The sequence below is a fragment of the Prunus mume genome, linkage group LG1 (genome assembly GCF_029339155.1).
Source record: "Prunus mume cultivar Tortuosa linkage group LG1, ASM2933915v1, whole genome shotgun sequence".
Taxonomy (NCBI): Eukaryota; Viridiplantae; Streptophyta; class Magnoliopsida; order Rosales; family Rosaceae; genus Prunus; species Prunus mume.
The window spans coordinates 339,455-364,358 of NC_142698.1; the positions used below are offsets into that span (position 1 = coordinate 339,455).

A 24,904-nucleotide genomic window follows, 5' to 3' on the forward strand; every position below is an offset into this window, starting at 1 on the left:
TTAGTCATCAAAGCTGCAACCTCTTTCTCTATCTTCAGGACTGGTAAGTTGACTTTGGCTCTTCAAACATTTATTTTTACTTTGGAAAAACAAAACCTACCTTGAAAATGTTAAAAGCATGCATTTTTTTCTTTTCACAAAAAAAAAAAAAAACATAGACATATCCACATGTTTTCATTTTTTTTCTTCCATAATATTGCATTAATTGAATTGAAGAGTCTGTTAGAGAAAAAATGATTCGAATAGCAAATAAGACTTTTCAATATAAAAGTGCATTACTGAATATATGGGACATAAAAGTGCATTTTTGAATATAAAATCTGTTTTTGCTCATTTTCATAGGTCAACTTCTTTACCATTGGTCACCATGTTCCGGCGCTCGGATGTGGTAAAGTTCTACAAGAAACTTGTTCCAATGGGTATCGACTAAAACATATCGGAAATTTAACTCCATTGAACAAGTATAACCCCCCAACCAATCCAACATTGATCTTAGCTTTGGGAATTTGTTTTGGGCCAATTTTACCTCCACAAGGGAGCGTTTTGATGAATTTAAAAACCAGATCTCATCATGACATGAAGAATATAAGATTATCTTATATTGGCCATTGGCATCTGCTGTCCATTGGCCATGGCTAATAATATGGGGTAATGGGGATTCGTTATGGTGACTTTACATTCTTAGCCTTGGTTTTGCAGTAAGCACTCCTACAAGAAGTATTTCTTTTGCAAATGATATTATTTTAAAGAATTTTAAGATGCATATTAATTGTTTTTTTACACATCAATTCCCTTCTCTTCTTGAAAAAAAATCCAAGGATATTGGTGATATTGTGGGTTATTAGTATTGTATTTTTATGTGTTATCTCTCTATTTCAGTTGCTTTCGCTGCATTGGAACTTCCATTGCTATATCCTTAATTTGAACATGTATGAAATACTGACTTTATGTATGTGTTGGCATGTTTTATTTATTAATTCTTAATTAGTAGTGAAGTTTGTTGACCTTTTAGCAGTTCATGGTATTGGAAATGCAGCTAAACAAATCAATTTGCGGACATGCAATAGTAATACTAATTGGGGGGAATGCTAGCAACTTTTTCTTTAACCTTCTCTTTTGGATATTCTCCCTTTTTTGCTTGACATGTGTCATTCTCCTTACACTTAAAACCATGTCACTAATATATTATACAAGTTAACTTTTTCTTTCCAAATTTACCCTTATTTAATGTATTCAATTTATCTAAAAAAATTTCACAACTTTCTTACCATATTATTATTTTTTTTTAAGCATCAATTATTTTTTTAAATAAAATGTCTGCTTTTTTCAAAAAAAGAGGAAATGTCCACTTTTTTTTAAAACACAAAGGACTTTTTTTTTTCCTATCTAAACCATTTTTGTTAAAAAAAGAAAAAAAGAAAGGGACATTTCCTCTTAAAAGCAGATATTTTTTTTAAAAAAAAATAATTGACGTTAGAAAAAAATTAGTAAGATGGTAAGAAAGTTGTGAATTTTTTTTGGATAAATTGAATACATTTAATAAAGGTTAACTTGGAAAGCAAAAGTTAGCTTGTATAATATATTAATGACATTGTTTTAAGTGTAAGGAAAATGACACATGTCAAGCAAAAAACACTACTACATTTTAGTCTTTGTGCGACGAAAGGATATTCGTCGCGCAAAAATGATTTTAGTCGCACATCATTATGCGCGACAGAAGTTTCGTCGCGCATAGTCCGTCGCGCAAAGTTCGTGAAGAAAGGATTTGCGCGACGAACAAATGATATCGTCGCGCAGTGTGCGCTACGTATAACACCTTCGTTTCAAAAAACATTTGGGGACGACCTCATTATCCGTCGCACAAATATTTGAGCGACGAAACAGAGGTCGTCGCAAAAAAACTGCGCGACGGAATTGTCCGTCGCGCGAGCTACATGAACCTTGCGCGCGACATCTTATTCGTCGCGCATACACATCTTGCGCAACGAAACTACTCGTCGCGCAAGATTAAAATATATTTGTCGATTTGTTATTTAAATGTTTTTGCGCGACGATTTACGTTTCGTCGCGCAAAAGCAATATATATTATTAAAAAAAATTTATTATTATTTGATTTTTAATTTTGTAAAAAAATAAATTTGGTTTTTTTTTAATTAAAATGAAATTACAATAAAAAAAATTAATCGTAAAGAAAACATCTATTATATAAAATAAAATAAATGTATACAAATTGTAAAAGTAATTATAAAAATAAAAAACTAATCAAATAATGTTCCGAAATCTACATGGTCGTCTGCCACATGCGGCTCGGAGGTATGGGTGTCTGCAGGGGCCGTGGTGTCTGGGGATGCTCGGGGTGGACAGGCTCGGAGGTCGACGCACCAAAATTCGGGATTGGAATGCCGGACCGCGCGAGGGACTGCAGAATCACCGACATCGACCCTCAAGCTCGGCAACCCGCGATGTCAAAACAGCCACTGATCGCTTGCTCGCGACGATGACCGCGGTCGAGGTTCCCTCTGTCGGGCATTCCCCATCCCCTAATACGTTCCCAGCCTCCTCCCGAGAGTCCGATCCAACGTCTGCGTCAAAATCTGAAATCCAGCATCATGCGGAGGATCCACAGACTCGATCGGAGTCTCGGGAGGAAGTTGGGAGGCGGACTCTTGAAGAACCAAGCTCCTCTCCACCATCGTCGTCTGTTTAACATTACATAAAATATAAATTAAAAAATGCATATAAATTGAAAGTGTAACATAAGAATTAAAAATACATAATACTTACATGAAGGACTCGGCCAACTCATTCCCAGGTCGAACATAAAGCGTCACCAAAGACGTCGATCTCTGGGAATTTCGACCCCCCCTTAATTGAACAAGAGAAGAAAAATATTAGTATGAACAAAAGAAATTAATAATAATGACGTATTAAAAATTAAATATAAATTATATTATTTTTACCCGACGCCGTGCATCCATCCTATATGAGAAGGGCCTGGAGCCGGAATGGTGAAGAAGAGTCTTCTTCTTCCTATTGCCCTTATTCACTTGGGCTTTATTCTGTTATACAAAAAATAAAACGTAATCATTGAACTATAAAGAAATTAAATAATAATGAGATATAAAAAATAAAATAAACATTAAACAAATATTATTAAAAAAATACCACATAATCGGGCGCCTGAAAATGAGCGCAGAGCCACGCCCAACTATCCTCCCGCCCCTCAAGCTCATTCGGGCAACCCTCCGAAGAGCGACTTGCGGATCATCAAACGCCTGGAAATGGTGGTGCAAGTCGCTCTTCCACGCTTGTACCTCTCACCGAAGAGTCTGTTGATGTACGCCAAAGTCTCCTCGTTGATGTCCTCTAAGTCGTAGTTCGTCTGCAATAAATTGATTACATACATTAAGTAATAGAAATATATAAAGTTTGAAAGAAAAATAATTAAAAGATAGGAAAAATACCGACAACTGGCCGCGAACTTGCATCTTGATCTCGTCAGGTATGACCTTCCAAGACTTCCATTGCATCGGGCAATGGGTCCGAACGACGTGCCCAATGTCGTGGGCCAAGGAGCTATGCAAGTCCGCCGTCGGTGCAGCCCGATGGCGCTCGTCATATCCGATGCTTGATACGACTGTTGGTCACCCGGGTGACCTTCGCCGTCTTCAGCTGCCGACACGGCCCTCGGGTGTTCCTCTTGGCTGCAAAGGGATATGACAATATTGTTACATATACAATCAAATTGAACCATAAAATTCTCAATTAAAAAAATGTTAAAAAAATGAAAGGGGAAGGGTATTACCTGTAGGTGCCCCGAGGCACCGATCTGATCGATAGATGTGGTGTCGGTGGTGGTAGCGGGCGGTGTCGCCACCTAGCGCTAAGAGGCTGCACCGAAGAAGATGATGAGGCAGCCGCCTGGGATCCCCAGACCAGCTAGCACGTGGTCTGCTCTATCGATCTTTGGGCGGATGGCGGTGATACCGGTGGCCGGGGCTCGAACTTCGGTGTAGCCGTCACCGCCCTACGACGTCTAATCAAGTCTGACATCTGCACAATTTCATTAATCCAATGTAGCACATACAATGTCAGTAAAAAATTGAACTAACTAATTAAAATCATAGTTTGACCTAGGGTTTGCGATTTCGGAGTATCCGGGACTTCCGATCCACGATCCGTCGATTCCTAAACGATCCTATAAATACATGGTACCACATACGTGAGTTTCAGCTCGATCCAACGGTCCGAACATATCAAACCCTAAAATCGCACAATAGGTTCGAACCGTTCGACACTCAAACGATAACCAAATTCCAATCCGAGCACACCTACGCGCTCGTGACAACGAAATGTTTGCACTGGGACAAAATGCCCTATGCCACAGATTACCCCACGCGCCACCACGGCGGCGTGGGTGCCCTAAGCGATAACAATCCCCGGAAATCCTACAAATTAAGGGGCAAGGTTCCTACCCTAGGTTTAAAACATCACTTGGAGGCACTTTTGTTCTCGGACCTACCCCGAAAAACGGACGGAAGTGGCCGGAATTTCAATTTCAAAACCGGCCGAAACCTAGGGTTTCAAATTGACTACCCTATGCACACAATCAATCCAATCCTACACAACCATCAGCTAGAGCATGAAAAATAGGCCAGAAAGCATACCTCAATTGCCGGATTTGGTGGCCGGAGGAGAGAGAACAACGGCGGCGAAGATTCGGCCTAAACTCTAAACGGAGCAATTCACGGCTGCGGGATGGACGGCGACGACGGAGAAGCTCCTAGGTTCGACGGTGGAGGCGGCAGGGTCTGATTTGGGGCGGAGTAAGGGCTGAGGTCACGGCGGAGAGAAATGGAGGTTTAGGGCTCGGTTTGAGAAATTGGGGAAGAAGGAGAAGATCGCGATTTTCAGAAAACTTATTCGACTTTGCGCGACGAATGAAGATATCCGTCGCGCAAAGTTCACTAAAATAACCTTTGCGCGATGCAAAAGTAAACTTTTCGTCGCGCAACATTATAAAAATTGGACATTTGCGCGACTTAAAAACTTGGTTTCGTCGCGCAAAGTTGTGAACAGATATACCTTGCGCGACGAAACAAATAGTGTCGTCGCGCATATTTGTCGACCGCCCAAAATTTTGGGATTTGATTTTGCGGGAAAAATCATTGCAATGTGATTGCGCGACGAATGTGTATTCGCGCGCATGGTTGCTGTTATTGCCACAAAAGTTTGCGCGACGAATGGGCACCTATTAAATCGCGCAAACCGCTTTTAAAAAAATTCACCAAGTGTTGGAGCGGGAGGAGGAATTTTTTTAGCTTGCGCGATTTAATGGGCACCTATTAAATCGTCGCGCAAACCGCTTTTGTCAAAAAATTTCGCTAAGTGTTGGAGCGGGGAGGAGAATTTTTTTAGCTTGCGACGAATGAGTGCCTATTAAATCGCGCAAACTGGCTTTTACAAAAAATTTCGCTAAGTGTTGGAGCGGGGGAGGGAATTTTTTAGCTTGCGCGAATGGGCACCTATTAAATCAAGCATAACTTTATAAAAAATTCCTAAGTGTTGTTGAGGGAGGAGGAATTTTTATTTATTGATTTTGCGCGAGCGGGCACGTGTTCGTCGAGCAAGCTAACTAAACCCTTCTCTAAGTGTTGGGCGAGGAGGAGGGAAATTTTTTATTGATTTTGCGGCGAATGGGCACATATTCGTCGCGCAAAACCATACCCTAGTACCCTAAACCCTAAAACCTGTACCTAAGCCCTAAACCCGAATTCTGAACTAGTTTCAATGATCCAACCGCCAATCTTCTTTTTTCATAGTTCAAGATCTTATACGTCAAAAATCATAATGAATGAACATTCAGAGATTGAGTAACGGGACAAAACGTTTCGACGGTTCTAAACAAATTGTCCCGATTCAACGGTGATTTTAACTCCGATCTTGAAATTTTTTACAGCTACGGTTCTTGACCCTATATGAATACAGAGATGTAATTCGATCTTCAATTTCAGATATTTACAGTACAAGACATCACATAATCTTATGTTAGATTGAAGGAATGTATAAAGAAATTATTCAGTTTTTATGAATATTGTGTTTTTATCGAATACGTATTCTAGGAAACTAGTTTCAGTAATCTAGCCGTCAAATATGTTTGTTTATACTTCGAGATCTTATACGTCAAAAATGAGAAAAAAAAAACATTCAGAGCTCAAGTAACGGGACAAAACGTTTCAACGGTTATAAGCGAAAAGTCATGATTCAACGGTTATTTTGACTCTGATTTTGATGATTTTTTACAGCTATACTGTTTAACCCTATGTGAATACAGTGAACTACTTCGATCGTCAATTTCAACTATATACGTGTGTATATTTCAGAAATATATATATATGTATATGTTTGCGCGACGACTTCCTTTCTTCGTCGCGCTAAACGTACTTGCGCGACGATATTATTTGTCGCGCAAATGATAGAGCATGCGCGACGTGTACGTTATCCGTCGCGCAAAAATTGCGCGACAATTATGCCTTCGTCGCGCAAGATTATTTGCATTCACATATTATTAATCTGAAGTATTCGTCATTACATTTAATTAATTGTATGAAAGTATGATTTATTCTATTTTCTTTCGATTTGAGAATGGAAGGATTGTTGATAATCTTATGTTCTTTGTATTCATTTTTTCGGTTATATGGTTTTCATTTTGCGAAAGTTTTTTGTGAAAATAAATTTAAACTTTATGATACAAATTAGTTGGCTATATTTATTTACGAATGGTTTATAACTACAATTATTTTAATAATGTTTCACTTGGTATCATATATAATGTTTGGATATAACAAGTACATATATGAAAACATTTGCATTACACAAAATATGTCCACTAACATAATAAAATTACAAAAAAAATTAATCATTCATCATCTGAACTATAATAACTTTCGTTATCGTTGCTATCATCACTTTCGGTCTCCCAATCCTCTTCCTCCTCCTCTTCCTCCGCCTCCTCTATAACTACATCATCGTCGTTGCTCGGGCAAACCTGCAACATCATATCGCGGAAGATCACCGAGGTCAATTGTAATTGACTGAATCGGTATTTCGATTGAAGACAATCCTTGTATTTGAAATGGCTCTTGTATAACATTAGTATCTCGAAGTGTCTCCGCATCATTTTCCATTGAAGATTCTAAACGTTGGTCAGCTACATTGTTGACGTTGTTGTCGATTAGGTCTAGTTCGGTATAGCATACACGTTCCTGTGATCCATCTTTTGAACAACGTTCCAACCGCTTCCGGCTTTAGGGTCATCTAGATACACAATTTGTGTTGCCATGTTTGCCAAAATATAAGGGTCGTCATCATACCAAGTTCTATTCATGTTCACAGATAGTAAGCCATGATCGATTTTAACACATCCCGGCCTATTTGGGTTGGTGTCAAACCATCGACACTTAAACATGATCACTTGGTATCGATCTTTGTAAAGCAATTGCACGACAGTTGTGAGTTTGCCATAGAAATCAATGTCCGTACTTTCGCCTCCACCTAGGACATGGACACCGCTGTTTTGCGTACACAACTTGTCATCTCGTGCTTCGGCCAAAAATTTGACACCGTTGACATTACAACCCGAGAACAATTCAGCGCGAATCGGGCCGAACGCCAAGTTATATAACTCATCATTGTAAGTTGGGGAATTCGATGATTTCAACTTATTCACCTAATATTATACAAAACCATTCATATGTTAGTCTGACAAAATTTATAAAAACATTTATATTTCTCAAATAACAAACACTGATAACTTACAGAATCCAAAAACCATTGTGGAAACAATTCACGGTGTTTCTGGGCAACCAAATGTGATGGATGTTCTCGCTTCATCATCTCTTCATGCTCATATAAGTATCCCATGATCTCATCACAATTGTTCAGTACGAACCAATGCGCTACCTCCATGTCATTTCTAGAAAACGACTCTCCGCGTCCAGGATCTCCGAAGGGTCGTGCGCTTTGGGCAAAAACAGAAAGTTTTTCATTTCTCATACCTCCATCATGATTGCGCTGAGGACGATTGAAAACCGTCTCCACATCTTTTAAATACATTCCGCAGAAAGTAAGCGACTCATATTGAACCCAAGCCTCTACGATTGATCCTTCGGGCCCATTGCGTACACTTTTTTTCAGCTCTCCGAGAAGCCTGCCAAAATAAAACGATATGATGGAAATTAGCAAGCATGTGATAATGATGCATACACAAATGATAAGGATTATATACCTTTCTATTGGATACATCTAGCGATAGTTGACAGGACCAGCAAGTAATGCCTCTTCTGGCAAGTGAACCATCACGTGCATCATACTTGTGAAGAAAGCTGGAGGAAATATCATCTCAAACTTGCATAGGACTTGGACAATGTCATGGCGCAACTGAAACATGTCCGTTTTTCGCAAAGTTTTCGCCGTCAGTTGGGAAAAAAATCTGGACAACAAAATGATTGGCTTCACTACATCTTCCGGCAATAGGTGTCGAATACCAACAGGAAGTAGGCGTTGCATAAACACATGGCAGTCATGGCTTTTAAGTCCAGTAAATTTACCCGTCAACATTCACACAACGTGCGATATTAGAAGCATACCCATCGGGAAACTTTCTGTGATACAAACTTTAGAAACTCTTTCTTGTCATTCGGTTTCATAGAAAAGAATGCAAGATCCCTTCTAGCTTTATCATTGTCCCTATTCATCCATAAACCCCTTCGTATGCCCATTCTTTCCAAATCAAGACGAGCTTTGATCGTGTCCTTTGTCTTCCCCTCGATATCTAGAATCGTGCCCACCAATGTGTCGAATACATTTTTCTCAACATGCATCACATCTAGATTGTGCCTCAATTTTAGTTTCGACCAATATGGGAGCTCAAAAAACATAGGCTTGTGCGTCCAGTTCATATGTGTAGAAGGTCTGATACGACTAACTGTTTTCCCGAAGGGAGCAAAATCCAAGTTAAGCTGGTCCAATATCTCATCACCGGACCATTCTGGGTCTAAGGCGACGCTCAGTGTTCCCGTCGAACTCTTTATCTTTTTCCCTCCACTCATGGTCCCATGGCAACCATCTCCGATGACCAAGGTAACAAACTTTTCCAGCATGCCAACCAGAAGTTATATTTTCCTTGCATACAGGACATGCCATATAACCTTTTGTGCTCCACCCAGAAACCATTGCATATGCTGGGAAATCATTCACATCCACATAAGCTGCTGCCCGCAAAGTGAACATCTTCCCGATTGATTTATCGTGCGTGCGAACACCGTTTGTCCACAACTCCTTCACTCATCAACCGGCGGCCTTAAGTAAACATCGATTGACCTCCTGGATTCTCGATTATCAAAACAGTCATCATCATGTATTCTTTTTTCATGCATTTCCAAGGCGGCAAATTATATGGGAATACGAAAATCGGCCAAGTGCTGTGGTGTTGGTTTAGAACCCCATACGGATTGAATCCGTCAGTGGCAAGTCCCAATCTAACATTTCGGGGATCAGCAGCAAACTCGGGGAACGTTCGATCGAACTCTTTCCATGCCTCCCCATCTGCAGGATGCCGCATCACATCATCGTCTACCCGTTTTTCCTGATGCCATCTCATGTCTGTGGCAGTATGCGTCGACATATACAATCGCTGCAACCTAGGTTTCAGGGGCAAATAACGCATGACTTTTTGTGGGATCTTAGTCGTCCTATTCTGAGATGTCATCTTGAACCTCGACTCATTGCATATAGGACATGTATCCAACGATTCATGCTCTTTGTAGAATAACATGCAATTGTTTTTGCAAGCATGGATTTTTTCATAACCCAATCCAAGACCATTCAACACCTTCTGCGCCTGTTTATGGTCTTTCGGCAAACAATTGTCCGTCGGAAGCATTCTCTTGAAAACCCCCAAAAAGTAATCGAAACACAGGTGTGACATACGATACTTTATTTTTCCGTGCATTAGCTCCACAATGGCCGTGAGAACGGAAAAGCTCTCGCACCCCGGGTATAACTCTTGGTTGGCATTTTTTAACAATTTCTCATATTGTTCAAACTCCGCACTGTCTATTGGTGTAGGCACATCATCTTGCTCTTCTTGATTCATGTTGGTCGATGCAAATGGAAAAACATCCTGTATAATATCCATGACTTGATCATTAGCATCCACAATAGGTTGAACATTGTCCACTCTTGTGGCATTTGAAGACGAAGCATGCTCTAATTGTTCCCCGTGAAGGTTCCAAATGCTATATGTCTCAATCATTCCATTCCTTACTAAATGAAATCCAACATTTTCAATTGTCTCCCATAACGTGTTGTTGCACCTCCTACAAGGACAACGGATTCTAGTTGCACCCGGGTTGTGTCTACGTGCAAACTCAATAAAATCCTCGATTCCATCCAAGTATTCGTCTGCGCATCTGTTCGGGTTTTGTATCCACCTTCATCCATAATTCCGAAACCAGAATCACAACACAACAATCACAACAACTTCATACGAAGTTATAATGTCACCTTATGCCTCCGGTAAGGGTCCTATCCCATTCGGGAATGCATACTCCTGCCACGTAACCTACGACTACATGAGATTAGATTTCGACGTGGATGAATTTGACATCTCGCTCTGATTCTTGAGGTGTCCATAGGTATAAATACCTATGTATCACCCGAAGAACGTACCGAGATGACAACGAAATATCCACAATCGAAACCTAATCCTGTAGCCATAGATTACGTGACAACACTATGCATTACCAAACTGTCCAAATAATGGGACAATTCAAGAATTAATTGGACCGCAGTCATGCATTACGCATCCATGCACGAAATCCAACTAATCTCGAACGGGAAACTAAGTGTTACTAAACATAAAAATAAAAGCACGAAGTTAATTTCAATTAACTTCGTACATCACAACAGATTGTACTACGTTACGCACAACATAATATAAATATAACTTCACAAGAACATTTTAAACATATATAAAAAAATAAAATACCTTCTCAATCGTTTCTCCACCAATCGCTAATTACAAATATCCCTAACGAAAACAAATTAAAAAACCTTAGTACGAACTTAAATTAATACTTTTAAACTAATGACGAAAAATACTTACCCAATCAATGTATTGAAATCCCAGTGGCAGAGAGGTTGAGAGAAAGGCAGAGGCAGAATGCTTTGTTTTGCATTCTGCCTCTGCAATGGCAGAATTCTAATATGAAGAAGAGAGACTTTGCGCGACGAACATACTTATTCGTCGCGCAAACTCCGTCAAAAAACCAAATCATTCGTCGCGCAAACACCGCCGACATCTAACTTTTGCGCGACGGAGTTTTCCGTCGCGCAAAATTTCGTCGCGCAAAAACAAAATTCCGTCGCGCAAAACAAGATATTCGTCGCGTAACGTTGAACTTTACGCGACGAAATGTAATTACGTCGCGCCAAGAAAATATCCCACAGGTCATTTTTGGCGCCAAAAATAAAATATCTCTTGTTCTCTTTACGCGACGACCGTCTTTCGTCGCGCTAAATGAGGGATCGTTCCTTTTTGCGCGACGGATAATTTCTTCGTCGCGCAATGTTACAATTTGCGGCGATATATTTCGTCGCGCAAATGTTTCGTGCTAAAAAATTCCCGCTTTTTAACTCTCTTTGCGCGAAAATTTTTTGTCGCGCATATACATTTTGCGCGACAAAAAGTTTGGTGGCGCAAATTTTGATGGATTGCGCGACGAATATTTTTTCGTCGCGCCGGATTGTTTGCGCGACGAGTTGTTCTTCGTCGCGCTAATAGTGAAACGTAGTAGTGAAAGGAGAAGATCCAAAGGAGAAGGTTAGAGAGAAGGTTGCTAGCATTTCTCTGATAATTGTATTAGGATATTACTTTCCCTTCATTTTTGTTATTGATGGACCTGAAGCAGTTTCTATCTGGTTTGGTTTAACGTGCATCATTTTCAGGTCTAATTTTCTAGGCACCAAATTCATTATTTATGATACCCACCTCCCTACAACAGCGCTCAGCTTTACCCACCTGGCTAAAGCCGTCGGTTTTACTCTAAAAAGGTCTCTCCCAAGGTTCCTACCGCAGCTACAACATGGTTCAAATTGACATATGAGTTAAATGCACTTGGCACTAGGGGCCACGCAGATGCACTGCAACATGCACTCAATCCTGCCGCATCCCTTGAGCCCGGTGGCATTGTCCTGCCATCCCGAGCTTCTCGGCGCTCCCTTGAGGACTCATTCCGAGCATATCCTTCTCAAAATCAATTGATAATTCAAATGAGTTTAGCAAAGTGCTCGATTCTCCGTTATAGTCGGGTCCCATGGTGAAGATAGGAAAAGAGAGACCATTGATTCTTTGAACAAGGCACCGAGATGGCATGAAGCGATTGCAGTGTTGGTGCCTTAACTCCGTGGAAGGGTATGATTGCCTCTCACAAGAACTTTCGATTGATAGCAGCTACGATCGATTCTTTGGTGCACCGACACCCTCGCAACCACGCAGCCAACCCAATCGACCATGACAAGATCATACTTGGTTTGGTAAAGTTGGCAAGGATATGTTTACCGTGGATTTCCGGTATCCTTTGTCGCATTTCAGGCCTTTGCCATCCTGCTTGAGCAGCTTTGACACCAAATTAGAATGTGAATAGAGGAGAGAAATTGTGGCAAGAAATAGAAAGTGTAGTTGGTAATTCTTTCTAGGCCTTTCATATAGATTCTGATTGTTGTATGATGTCATCATACAACTTATGCCAGATCTGGTGCGGAACAAGAAAAGTGCACATCGGACGAGGCCTCTCTTCCTCTGTTTTTTTTTTCAATTGTTTTTCTTTTTCTTTCTATTTTCCCAATTCTCTATCTTTTGTTAAGACTATTGTTTTATTATATGCTTTGAAAATAACAGTCTAGACTTGGTAGCATCAATCAAGCTAGGATTGGGTATGAGATGAGATATTCCAGATGGGCTAAAAAAGTTGGGACCCACGAAGCAAAAGGCAGAAGAACAATTTTTTGTTTGTTTGTTGGCTTTTGGAACCTAAGGATCTGGGCGCATTGCTTCCTATCCGCACAGAGCGCGTGCGGTGAAGATAAAGTAACCATTGAGATCCAACGGTTAACTTCAAATCCCTTATTTTTTTTTTCAAATCAAACGAACGACATATATTTAATTGTGTTGGTTTTAATGGTACAAAGAATTGATCCAAATTTAGATCCAACGGTTAAAAAAAAAAAAAAAAAAAAAATCTTAACCATATTCAATCCCAAATTTCACCCCGAACTCTATAAATATGAAATACCAACCATTTGTGAATTAATCCACACAAAATCTATTTCTTTGTAACACCCCGACTCCGTTTATTTTCCTAATTTAATTTAATTAAGGGAAAATATTAAATTACTCCTGGGTTAAGGGTGATTTTGGTCACTTTCTTATCCGGGAAGATTTTGGGACCGTGAGTGGTGTGGCTGCGTAGGTGGTACTGAGACGAAACCGTAGACAAAGGCGGTAGGCTTGAATCGGAGATTTAACGAAGTTTTGGCGATCAAAACTTGTTCGGTGGCGTAACTGTAATTATTTCAAGTAAGTTTGGGGTAAAATCAGATTTTCACATTTACCCCTCACTTTCTCTCTCTTCCTCCCGCGTCTTCTTCTTCTCCTTGCGATTTTCCTCTTTCCCGTCACTGCTCATCGACAGAAACCACCACACACCGCCACCTCCGACCACCCCGTCCGACGAGACCGGTCCGTTCGAACGCAGCCTCTCCCTCTCTCTTCCCGGCCAAAGACACCGAAACCTTGGGACTCACAAAAATGCGAAACGTGGCGGGACCTGGAACTTTCAGCGCTCGATCTCTCTCCTCCACCACCATTTCCGACGGGTAAGGTGAGGTTTCTCATCCTTTTATGTGTTCTAGCTGGCTGTGGGATAGGTTTTGATAGATTTGCAGGTTAATTCTCGAATTGGAAACCTAGGTTTTGGCCGGATTTCAATTTGAAATTCCGGCCACTTGCCGTCCGAATTGGACGTTGCCGTAGTTGAAGAAGTTGCTCCATTCTTCGAGTAGTATCTAGGATTGGAAGGGTGAACGTTGGTTTGGAGATTTTCCGTCGCCGGAAATCTCTCTACACACCCGCGCTGCCGGCGCGTGTGGCGGCGCGTGGGCAAGGTGGGTGAAGTTGTTTTTCGTCCTGTTGAGATCTTTAGGTTGTCACGAGTGCGTAGGATTTCGCGGATCTCAATTTGGATATCGTTTGACTATCGAACGGATTTCGCATATTGAGCGTTATCCGGGTTCGATAAGTTCTGACCGTTGGATCGTTTCCAAATTGGAGTATGTTGATCTAGGTACTCTTACAAACCTGTAGGAATTCGCGGATCGTGAATTGGAGCCCCGGATGTTCCGATTCAATAATGTGAAGTTTAGGGAAATCGCGATCACCGTGCGATTGGGAAGCGAATTCCAATCTGTAATCGGACCTTAGGATGTTCCTTTGGACGTGAGCGCACCGGGAACTTGGGGATTTAAGTATTTCCTTTCGTGAATTTCCGTTTTGGAAGTACGTGATGTTAATCAAGGATTTGTATCTTGGAATAGGTACTTCGGTTGATCACTCGCAGCAGGCGGGACCCTCACGGGGCCGGGCAGCTTGGGATTACTTGTGAGTGGACTTTGTTTTAAGCATATGCATGGTTTTTATTTATGAAAGTTTTGTGCATATACTTTAAATGATGGTGACTTTGATTTAATAAGCCTTTGGCTGATGGATTTGAATATGTTTATATATCTTGGCTATATATTTTGAGTATAGACATATATATTTGAGTACGATGATTATGTTGATATGGATTTTGGGATGGCTATCTATAGTGTCTATGTATAGAGTATGAGAGGTTGTTGTGGTGAGATTGTGGAAAGATAGGAGTTTGATGGATGGTTGTGAGATGTATGAGTATGGTAGGTGAGTACCATTCCCTAGTTACTAGGCTTCCCACACACGTCGTTGGCAGTGCCGGTGGGGTGGGAAGGCCATGAGATTACGGGTCTCACAGATGGCGTTGGCAGTGCCGGTGTGTGAGACACTTTCCATACGTGTCGTTGGCGGCCGGCGTATGGGGAGAGTATGTATATTGCTTGAGTATCATCACACACGCGTTGGCGTGCCGTGGGGTGATGATACTGCTCTGCGCGTAGGACTTGTTATGAGATTTGTGAGCTACACGTGTCGTTGGCTGCGGCGTGTGAGCTATGGAGTTCCGCCCCTGCTGGACTACTCATCCCGGACGCGGGTTAGTGTTCGGAAATCCTGCGTACCAACAATCCCCCAGTTGGATTGTCTCCCCGGTACATTAGTATGGAGAGGAGTATATATTATATTAGAGTCCTAGCTATATATATATGTATATTTATATATGGGTATGTACGGGTTGTTGAGAGTTGCATATATTTTGGGAAATGAGTTGTGAGCTCGAGATGTGGAGATGTTTTGGACTTTGGGATTTTTGTGTTTGAGTTTTGGTTTCTGAATGGTGAAACTGCATGCTAGAGCATTATTTTTACATGGTGGGGTTACTATGTTGATTTAAAGTGAAACTTTATTTCTGTCCACTCACATCTTTCTGTTTTGCGCCCCAGACATGAATTGCTTTGAAGGCGTTTGAGCAAGTCACGAGCCCGAACTTGTCGCCGCTGTTAGGTCTCAGATAAATTCTTTCTACTCCCCTGTTTGTTGTAAACAAATTCTGTAGACGCTCTGTTATTGCCCATGTTAGGCTTTTACTTGAGGCCGGAGGCCATTTTGTGTTGGATTGTAGTTTGTAAAAGCATCTTGGGTTGTTTATTGATGTAAATTATTGCAGGTTTTTTATGTTGGTTTGGGCATTTTACGTGAGACTCGCAAAATTTTGGTAGGATGTCTTGACTTTTAGTAAATGGGCCCGCATCAGTGTGATGTCGGCACCAAGATGGGTCCGCCCGGTTTCGGGAAATTCAGGCGGGTCCTGTCATTCTTTCTTTTCATCACTGTCAAAGTTTCTTCAAATTTATTTTAATTTTCATTCTCTTTTTCATTTCCTTTGAATATGGCTCCAAAACCATCCCAAAGAGGTTCCAATTGGAAGCACCGGGAAGATGAAGCTATATGTAGAGCTTGAATTTCCATAAGTAAAAAAAATAAATAAACACATTCTGCTTCAGATTTCTTTATTAATGGTGAGCCCCAACCATAATCATCTGACAAAAAATAAAAAATAAAACAGCATCCGCATTGTAGCGGACTTGACTAGTTTTAATTTATTTTTTATGATACAAGTGATATTGGGGAGGGGAGATTTGAACACATGACTTTGAGTGTAGGGGTAATTGCTCTTAACCACTTGAGCTACAAGCCCCTTACTGAGGAACTTGACAATTATATTCATTACATCGATGGCCATAGAGAGAATGGAGAAGGTTGTGAAGACTGGAAATCAGTGTTTTGATTTTATGAGAAGATAAAGCTCTTTTCTCCTATGCTATGCACATAACGTGTCTTATTACAATGAAGGTTATTGGTGCTAAATGGAAAAAAAAAAAGAAAAAAAGAAAAAAAGAAAAAAGGTAGGGCCTATGCATTATGTAAGTTAATTATTCGGTATTAAAGGGTTTAATCTATACATATATAAAGCAAAAGGCAGATAATGGTGAAACATTCAAAATACCAGAAAATGCCCTTGGTTAATTCAGACATTAAGAATTGAAATTATTAATTAAATGAGGATAATATGGTAAATTCACATTTTTTATATTAAAAAAATAAAAATAAAAACAAAATCAGATACTTTTATGGAACATAATTACCCATTCTTAATTCTAAAAATAAAAGAAAAAAGAAAAAAGAAAACCAATTGGCACATGCATAGCATGTGCCAAGTGGCTAGTAAATGTTATTCGAAATAATCATATTGGTCAAATTAATGGAAATCATATCTAAAGTTTAATTTGAAGCTAATTGAAAAGGGAGCTGGTCCAAAACATCATCCTCTACTTTAGTTCATTAAATGAGTGATGAACCATAAAAAAAGAAAGACAATATTTTTAAACCCAGATCATTACAAATGAAGGAAAAATCTCATAAAAAGCATGATACACACTAGTTTATTTCGAAGATGTTAACTTCTTCTGAAACATACATAAAAGGAGGAAAACAAAAAACACTCACACTGTCACACACAAAGGAAGAAGAAGAGGGAACCCTAACTAAGAGCTATAGCAGCACACTCTTATTCTGACCTTTTGAGCTATAGCAACAGCATGGAGCTCACAAATCATATCACTCAATAACAGACCTTACCCTAGCAAACATCGAATACAGAATTTCTAAGTTACAAATTTTTAAATACAGAATTTCAAATTTACGAACACTTCATGAATTAAAAAAATAGTAAAAGATACAGTCAGCTTCATTTTCTTTGAAATGTATTTCAAACTTTTGCGAAATCCGTCATACAAAGGAAACTGAGAGAGCCCAATCACAGAGACAGGAAGAAGGGCAACCACATAAATGAGGGACGTTGTCCACATCTTTTCATGATGAATCAAGAGCACAACAGTAGCAGTGAAGGTGAGCATGGTGGCTACCAACGATAAGAAGAGAAGGGCGAATCCTAAATGCAGCCTGAAGGGAAGAGAATGGTGAAAGTTTTTGTACTCAAACGGGGATGTTAAGATAGAGAGAAACGTGCACAAAGAAGTCAATGAGAAGATGAGCGAGATAGTGTCCGAAACGGTGAATGTGACAAAGAAAGGAGAATGCCTGAGAACAGGAACCCCGTCGTCATCATTACCCCCGGGAGCCGTAAAGGCAGCTGCATAGGCTACGGTGGCCACCAAAGCTGCCACGGTCGAGCACGACTGAGCTGTCTCTTTTATCCATGATTTTGCCAAATTAAGAAGCTTTGCATGCTCATTCTCGAAGAGCTTCTGCGCTGTCAGGCCCTGATTGTTCTGGTGCACGGCGTAATGACGTGGCAAAATCTTTTCCACGCGCTGGCCAAAAATAGAAATTTTTTTGAGGATGAACCATTTTGATAGAGTAAAGAATAATTTTATAAAACTCACTCACCGTCATCCAATACAATTCTTCTTGCAATTCAAATGCAGGACCACTTACGCGTTGAGTGTCTACAGTGTAAAACTTCATATCTGCAGCGTGGTGCAATATGCTGTTCCCATCACTATCAATCCTGTAAGCCAACCTTGACGTTATTGTTTTCTTCTTTTTTACAAAGTTGAAGATGGCCAACTGGCGATGCTTAATGGCCATATGCAAAATGTTTTCTTCAGTTTCAATATCACGCGTCTCAATCACTTGAGGCTGAAAGTCGATAATCTTTTTCACAATTTGTAATATTCCGGTACATGTTGCTGTAAGCAATGGGTTATACTTGTAAGTAGATTTACTGGTTTCCCCTTGTTTGGGCCTAAAACGGGTAAACACTCCTCTGTCGTCACAACCACAATTATCAGAATCTTCTTCCACCTGTATGTTTGAATACAACGGACAAAATGTAATCCCTATGTTTGTATCACTGTCCTCCCCCTCCATTGAATACTCCTTCTGGACCAGCAAATCAGTCAGTTTCGATACTAATACTTGATTTTGCATTTCCTCGATCATCTTACGGATTGGTCGCCATCCTAGTAGTAGCTCTGATCATTATATATGTGCATCCATATTAATATTCATGAGAGATATTGATGGAGAAGTTAAAAAGTAAAGTTGTAAGCACGCATCCACATGCGTGAAAATAGAATCTTAGGATCCGTTTGATAACTATTTCAATTTTAGTTTTTAGTTTTTATTTTTTGTGATAGAGTATGGAGGAGAAAGAGGGACAATAAAAGTGGGAATGATTTAATATAAAAAAAAAGTGAGAATGAGAGTGGAAATGAAATTGAAAGAGATGATGAGAGAGGAGGATGAGAGGGAGGAGTAACAAAAGTGAAAACAAAAACTAAAAACTGGAATCTATTTGAAATTGTTTACTTTCAAGTTTTTGTTTTCACTTTTGTTACTCTCTCTTACATCGATCCTCTCTCTCAATCTCATCCTCACTCTCATTTTCCTTTATACTCTAGCACAAAAAATAAAACTAAAAAATAAAATTGAAATGGTTATTAAACAAGGTCCTTAAGTAAGTAATTGTACTAAATTAGATTATCACCTGTTAGATTGGTTTTTAATTTTATTTTTAATTATCTAACTCTTTATATTTGCAGTTACATTATTATTACATTCTAAACATATACGTTTGGTAGGTATATCGATACTAACTTATAAGCATATTCGTAGGTATATTACAGTATGTATATGATCATAATTTACTATATTAGACTATATATCTATAATATATATAGATATATATCAAAAGGAGCAAAACTAAAATCTAACCTCACGGCAAGTTTAACGAAAAAGTTTCTTATCTAAGAATAGCTTACCAACAAAGGCCGCCACAAAAGTCAGCCATGATAAATTGCCTAATAATGGCTTCCTTATTTATAATATCCTTGTATGGTTATCTGTATTAATTTGTACCAACTTACCAACATTTTATGTTATGGAAAAATATTTCCTTTTCTTTTTTAATAAATCAGTTGTTTTTAAGATTTTAGGGTTTATGGAAGGATGACATTCTATATATAGCGAATATTTTTGCTCACCACTTTAACTCAATGTGTACCCTCACCACCATTTAAAAAATTTGACATCTGTCCATATGTAAACCATGTGTAATAAAAACTCTCACTTTCTCCCCCTTCCTGACCCCTAACCCAACCCAGTTTTTGTTCAAAAAAAAAAGGAAAGAAAAAGCCCAACCCAGTCCCGGTCACCCTATAGCTATACCCCCTCAGCCACCCCAGCCACCATGCCCGGTGTTTTCTCTGCCATCATGGTTGTTCTGCAACAAGTTATCTATGATCTCTCCGTCCCCAGTAACCCTAATCCTAAAGTTGTCGTCGGATGTTGTGACTTCACGTTCGTCTCCGTTCATAGCCTTTCCGGCTTCAGATATGAAATCTCATTTAGATTTGAGTCGTTGAAGGGCTTGGAATTTGTAAACTCTTTTCTTACCACCGCAGGGCATCTTGAAACCATAGCCTCCCTCTATCAATTCTCATTGGAGGCTGGGATTTTCCTGAAACTTGCTTTTATTTAAATCTTATTTTCAGGAGTCTCAAATGTAACTAACTAATTTCAACTAAAGGGTACTATTATGTGTTGCGTGGGTGGTGGGCTGTAGAGAATAGGGCGCCTGAGGGTGGGGTGAGTTTTAAAAATTTAATAGTAAATTATTAACTATGGCTTAGACATGGACATGTGTTAAGATTTTAAAATGATAGTGAGGGTATACCTTGAATTAAAATGATAAGGAAAAATACTCCCTATATGTATAGACACACACAAACACACACATACATATATATTTCCCACTTCGAAAGTTTGAATTAATTACTCATAATCTTCTTTGAAGAACTAGATTGGCGAGGCTGATTGGATCTTCTGTCCAAGTCATAGTTTTGATTTGGTGGCTGATTGGATCCGCTCTCCAAGTCATTGTTTTGATTTGGTGACTGATTGGATCTCCTCCCCGAGTCATGGTTTTGATTTGGTGGGTCCCGATCAATGTTATCATCATCAAAAAGGCCTGAATCTGAATGTATGAAAAGGGGAGCACAATTAAAGATCAGCATTATCATCATCAGAAGTTAAGGCTAGCATAAATAAAGGGGGCACTATTCCTTCTTGCTCCACAAGCTTGGCTTGCGAGATCAGTAATACCAATGGCTGTAGTCCGGTTATCCTTTGAAGAAACAGAAAATTTACCATCTATAGCTTTACTTGTTTGAACTGTTGTCCGGCTAAAATAAACTAAGAAAAACCAAAAAACAAAACCCAGCAGGTAAGTTTAAAAAAAAAAAGAGAAAAAAGAAGAAGAAAGAGATAATAAAAGAATATTATCTATCTAAGCAAAAATTTAGGAATTTAATGGGTTGCTTCCCCTTTTTGTTATTAGGGTAAAATAATGGGCATTGAGAAAAGTCAAACTATCTGACTACAAAAATAGGCTGACTCATCAATAATACATGCGTTGTTCCTAAATTGAATTTTTAAATTTATATCTAATTTTAGTAGTAGTGTATAAGCAGTAGAGTAGATGGTACATTTATAAATGAGAGTCCTCCATATGCTTTTGGGAACTTGGAAGGCATTTGGCATTTGGGCTAGCAATTGAAGACTTGTGAGTCCATTGCTTTCCTTTCTATTCGCAAGATGGGGATACTTTTTTTGTAACCAAAGAGCAGTCTCTGCATTGAAGGAAAACCATGTTATTGTGTTAGACTAATGTTTATTTGGCAACATTATATATATATATATAATATAATATAATATAATATAATATATTCCCTTTTATTGAGGGATCCCCACCAACCACACATGAAAAGAATTAATCTTAATTCACAGCTAGCGCAACCATGTGATAATTAAGAGTACATATTTCATACAAGTTAAATGCAAACCAATAATGCAACTGTCAAATATTGGAGAGAGAGAGAGAGAGAGAGAGAGAGAGAGAGAGAGACCAAAATTTTGGGCAATGACTGCGGTATGAAGAATGGATAATCCATCCTTTCTTTTGAAGTGCTGCTCTATATCGTGGACTTCGGACCGAAAATATTTGACCAAGTTTGTGTGACCGAAAGCAGCAGCCCTGTAGAGTGGGCTCTCTCCTAACTGGTTCCGAATCTCTACTAGACTGCCAAAAGAAGACTGACCGGAAAGTCTCTTATCCTCGTCCACCAAGAGCTTTGCTGCGTATAGATTTCCAGATGCAGCAGCCTCATGAAGAGGGGTGTTGCCATCGTTGTTCTCTATCTTCAAAGCATGTCTTAACATCCAATGTGCTTTGTCATTTATCAGCTCAATCAACTCCTTAAGCAGGCCGCTGCTGCCGCCGCAGGAGGCTACGATGTGAAGTGCAGTGTCTTTGTTCATTGTCATTTGGGAAAATATTTCCGTCGGATTATCGTTGTAGAAGATTTCTAGGTCAATCCACTTGCCGTCCATGGCACATTCATATGGCTTTTTTTTCGCCACACTCAGCTCCTCTGCTCTTGTCATCTCTAGCTATATAAATTTTCTACTCAATGCACTGGTTTCTTTTTTATAACCGGGATCTCCCAGTACATCTATATATAGCGAGCAATATTTGATATCAATCCCAAGATCACCTTGCTTTGTTTTTTCTTTAGCATCACATACCTTGCTTAATCAAGTAACAAAGTAAAACGTACTAGCCAAGAGTTATAAAATTTAATAAAGAAAAAGTAATAAAGCAGAAGTAGAATAACAAGTTAAAAGAAGCATCAAATAAATTAAACTTGTTATAAGGATCAGCCAATAAGACATGAATCTCGTTTTGATTTGTTATCTGTCTTGGCAAGCCATGTCATCTGTCACATTACCTTTGTCTTAATTGTTTATTTTCTGGAAAAATAAAATAAAATCACCAAGAAAAACAATAGAAGAGACCACCCAGCAAGTTTAGTTTACATCCAATCGTTGAACCCATGCCAGAAAAATAGTTATGCTTTACTGTTTGTTTATCGTGATTTTTTTTTTCTCGAATTTTTCATCTGTTAGAAAATAAAAAATAAAACAAAAGTTACATAACGGTTTGGGACAAGGCCTTTCAATTGAATTGCCATAAAATATACTAGTCTGTAAGCACGAGCTTCTGCGCGAGGCTTTTTTTATTTATTTAAAATTAAAAATTTATTTTAGGATTAATAAAGATAATGGGTAGTTGAGTTTTATAAAAAATAGGATCAATTATTTGATTTTTCTTTTAATTTTATTTTTTTTAATATGAAAAAGTGTGAATCTACCATATTATTCTCATTTATTAATAATTTCAATTCTTAATGTTTGCATTAACCAATGACATTTTCTAGTATTTTGAACATTTCATTTTCTGTATTTTGAATGTTTTATCATTCTCTACCATTTGCTTTATATATATATATATAAATACAATCCGAGCGGGCCCTACAAGGGGTGTCCTCAAATAAGCTTATTTGAGGATCCTCACCAAGCTCTTCAGATATCGCCCCTTCTATTGAGGATCCTCAAATAATTTTATTTGAGGGACGCCCTTTAGGTACCCTACAATTTTGTTCCATGATCAAAACCATCTATTTTTTAGGTCTTCATTCATAGATCATCCTTACAAAAAATTAGACAATTTGGAAACCGTTACGACATCCAATTGTGTCCTACAAAATCAATGAACACGGTGCTTCAAGAAAGTACTAAAATTTCAATAACTCAATTGAATGATCAAATGATATCAGATTCAAGTGATTTTTTGCAGAGATGATCTTTGAATGTGTATCTACAAAATAGATGGTTTGGATTAGTGAAATACAATCCGGAGCGGGCCCTACAAGGGGTGTCCCTCAAATAAGCTTATTTGAGGGATCCCTCAATGGAAGCTCTCTGTATATATATATATATATATATATATATATAGATTATTTTATAATAGCAGACATGTGATAGCAAGCCTTGGTTCAAGAATCTCTCTCATGCAACGGAGATAACATTTTTTACTATTCTGGTCTATAACTCATTGACATGTGGACCACGTGTTATTGTGTTATTAGTCGGGGATAATAAAATAGTGCTATCTCCATTACAAATAAGTTTTTCTGCTTCATAGAAAAGTTGTCTAAATAAAATAATATATTTCAAAAGGTTGCAAAACAGGAATGGTAGCATGAGCAGTTGCAATTATGAAGCTTTTATGTTGGAATAGCCGGGGGAGTTCCTGGTTGGGTTTTACTAATCAAGTTGCTTTTCTTATTTAGATTTAGATTTAGTTTGTATTTTGGACTCAAGAGCCTCTGCCAGGAGGGCTGAGTCATTAGCTTGTAGTGTTCCTCTCCAAAACAATTTCTCTGTTCCTGCAGTGTTGGGGTCTTTTGTTGTTTTGGAATCCTTTGGTTGTGAATTGTTCCATTTTGCTTTATCATGATCCTTTCATTCACTGCTTTATTGAAGATGTGCTTGGTAAGAAAAGCTGGTATGTTACCTTTGTCTATGCTTACCCTCAAAAAAGAGAAGCAACCTAGCTTGTGGCAGGATATTTTAAACCTTAAACCTAATAGTTCCTTGCCTTGGTTACTCATAGGAGACTTTAATAATATTTGCAGCCTCACTGAAAAAGCAGGTGGTATCCATTCCCCACATCCTTCCATGCCAAGGTTTAACCAATTCATCAGTGATTGTGGTACTTGTTCACTTAATGCTGTAGAAGTTCCCTACACATGGTCTAATCACTACTACAAAAATCGAAACAAGCGACGGGAGTTCACCGTCGTCTAGACTGTTTTTAAATTGTTGTTAAATCGACCGCCATCTTTTGATACATAAAACAACGACGGTAAATAACCAATGTCATTAAGACATACAATGTCATCTCTAAAAACAAACCGACGTCTAATTACTATAAAAACAGCAAAAAAGTAAAACTTCGACAACCTTAGATGACTCTTTTAGAAACATAGACGTCTAAAGAAGATTACATGTCAAAAATTCCATAAGTACCGACGTAACAATGATTAACCACGACTACAGGTGAAAACATACTGTAGTTTATAACGTCAACATCGACGTTGTTAAGACATACTATGTCAACTAAAAACAAAAACCGACGTCTAATTACTATAAAAACACAAAAAAGGAAAACTTCGACAACCTTAGACGTCACTTGCAGAAAAGAAGAGACGTCTAAAGTTGATTACA

General features: G+C 38.9%; 1 protein-coding gene and 1 pseudogene across 1 annotated transcript; one reads left to right on the top strand and one right to left on the bottom strand.

Annotated features, from left to right (window-relative positions):
- The first annotated feature begins 651 nt into the window (after window positions 1–651).
- LOC103336343 (tubby-like F-box protein 8) lies at window positions 652–12,707 on the top strand (annotated as a pseudogene).
- Window positions 12,708–17,167: 4,460 nt separating this feature from the next.
- Window positions 17,168–22,241, bottom strand: LOC148920593 (uncharacterized). Its single transcript, XM_089055729.1, has 5 exons — window positions 21,682–22,241; window positions 21,262–21,405; window positions 20,553–20,750; window positions 18,161–18,747; window positions 17,168–18,084 (listed from the first exon to the last, which is right to left on the bottom strand). The coding sequence occupies exons 1-5, from the start codon at window positions 22,217–22,219 to the stop codon at window positions 17,431–17,433; spliced, it is 2,121 nt and encodes a 706-aa protein (XP_088911855.1). The 5' UTR covers window positions 22,220–22,241; the 3' UTR covers window positions 17,168–17,430.
- Between the last annotated feature and the right edge of the window lie 2,663 nt (window positions 22,242–24,904).

What these genes read in the sequence shown, in the direction of transcription:
- LOC148920593 (XM_089055729.1), bottom strand. Translation starts at nt 22,219, where the DNA reads ATGACAAGAGCAGAGGAGCTGAGTGTGGCGAAAAAAAAGCCATATGAA. An exon ending in GAGGACTCTCATTTATAAAT is followed by an intron (nt 20,751 to 21,261) that starts GTACCATCTACT and finishes TCATACATTCAG; the next exon opens with ATTCAGGCCTTTTTGATGAT. An exon ending in TTCTTCAAAGAAGATTATGA is followed by an intron (nt 18,748 to 20,552) that starts GTAATTAATTCA and finishes TATAATGATCAG; the next exon opens with AGCTACTACTAGGATGGCGA.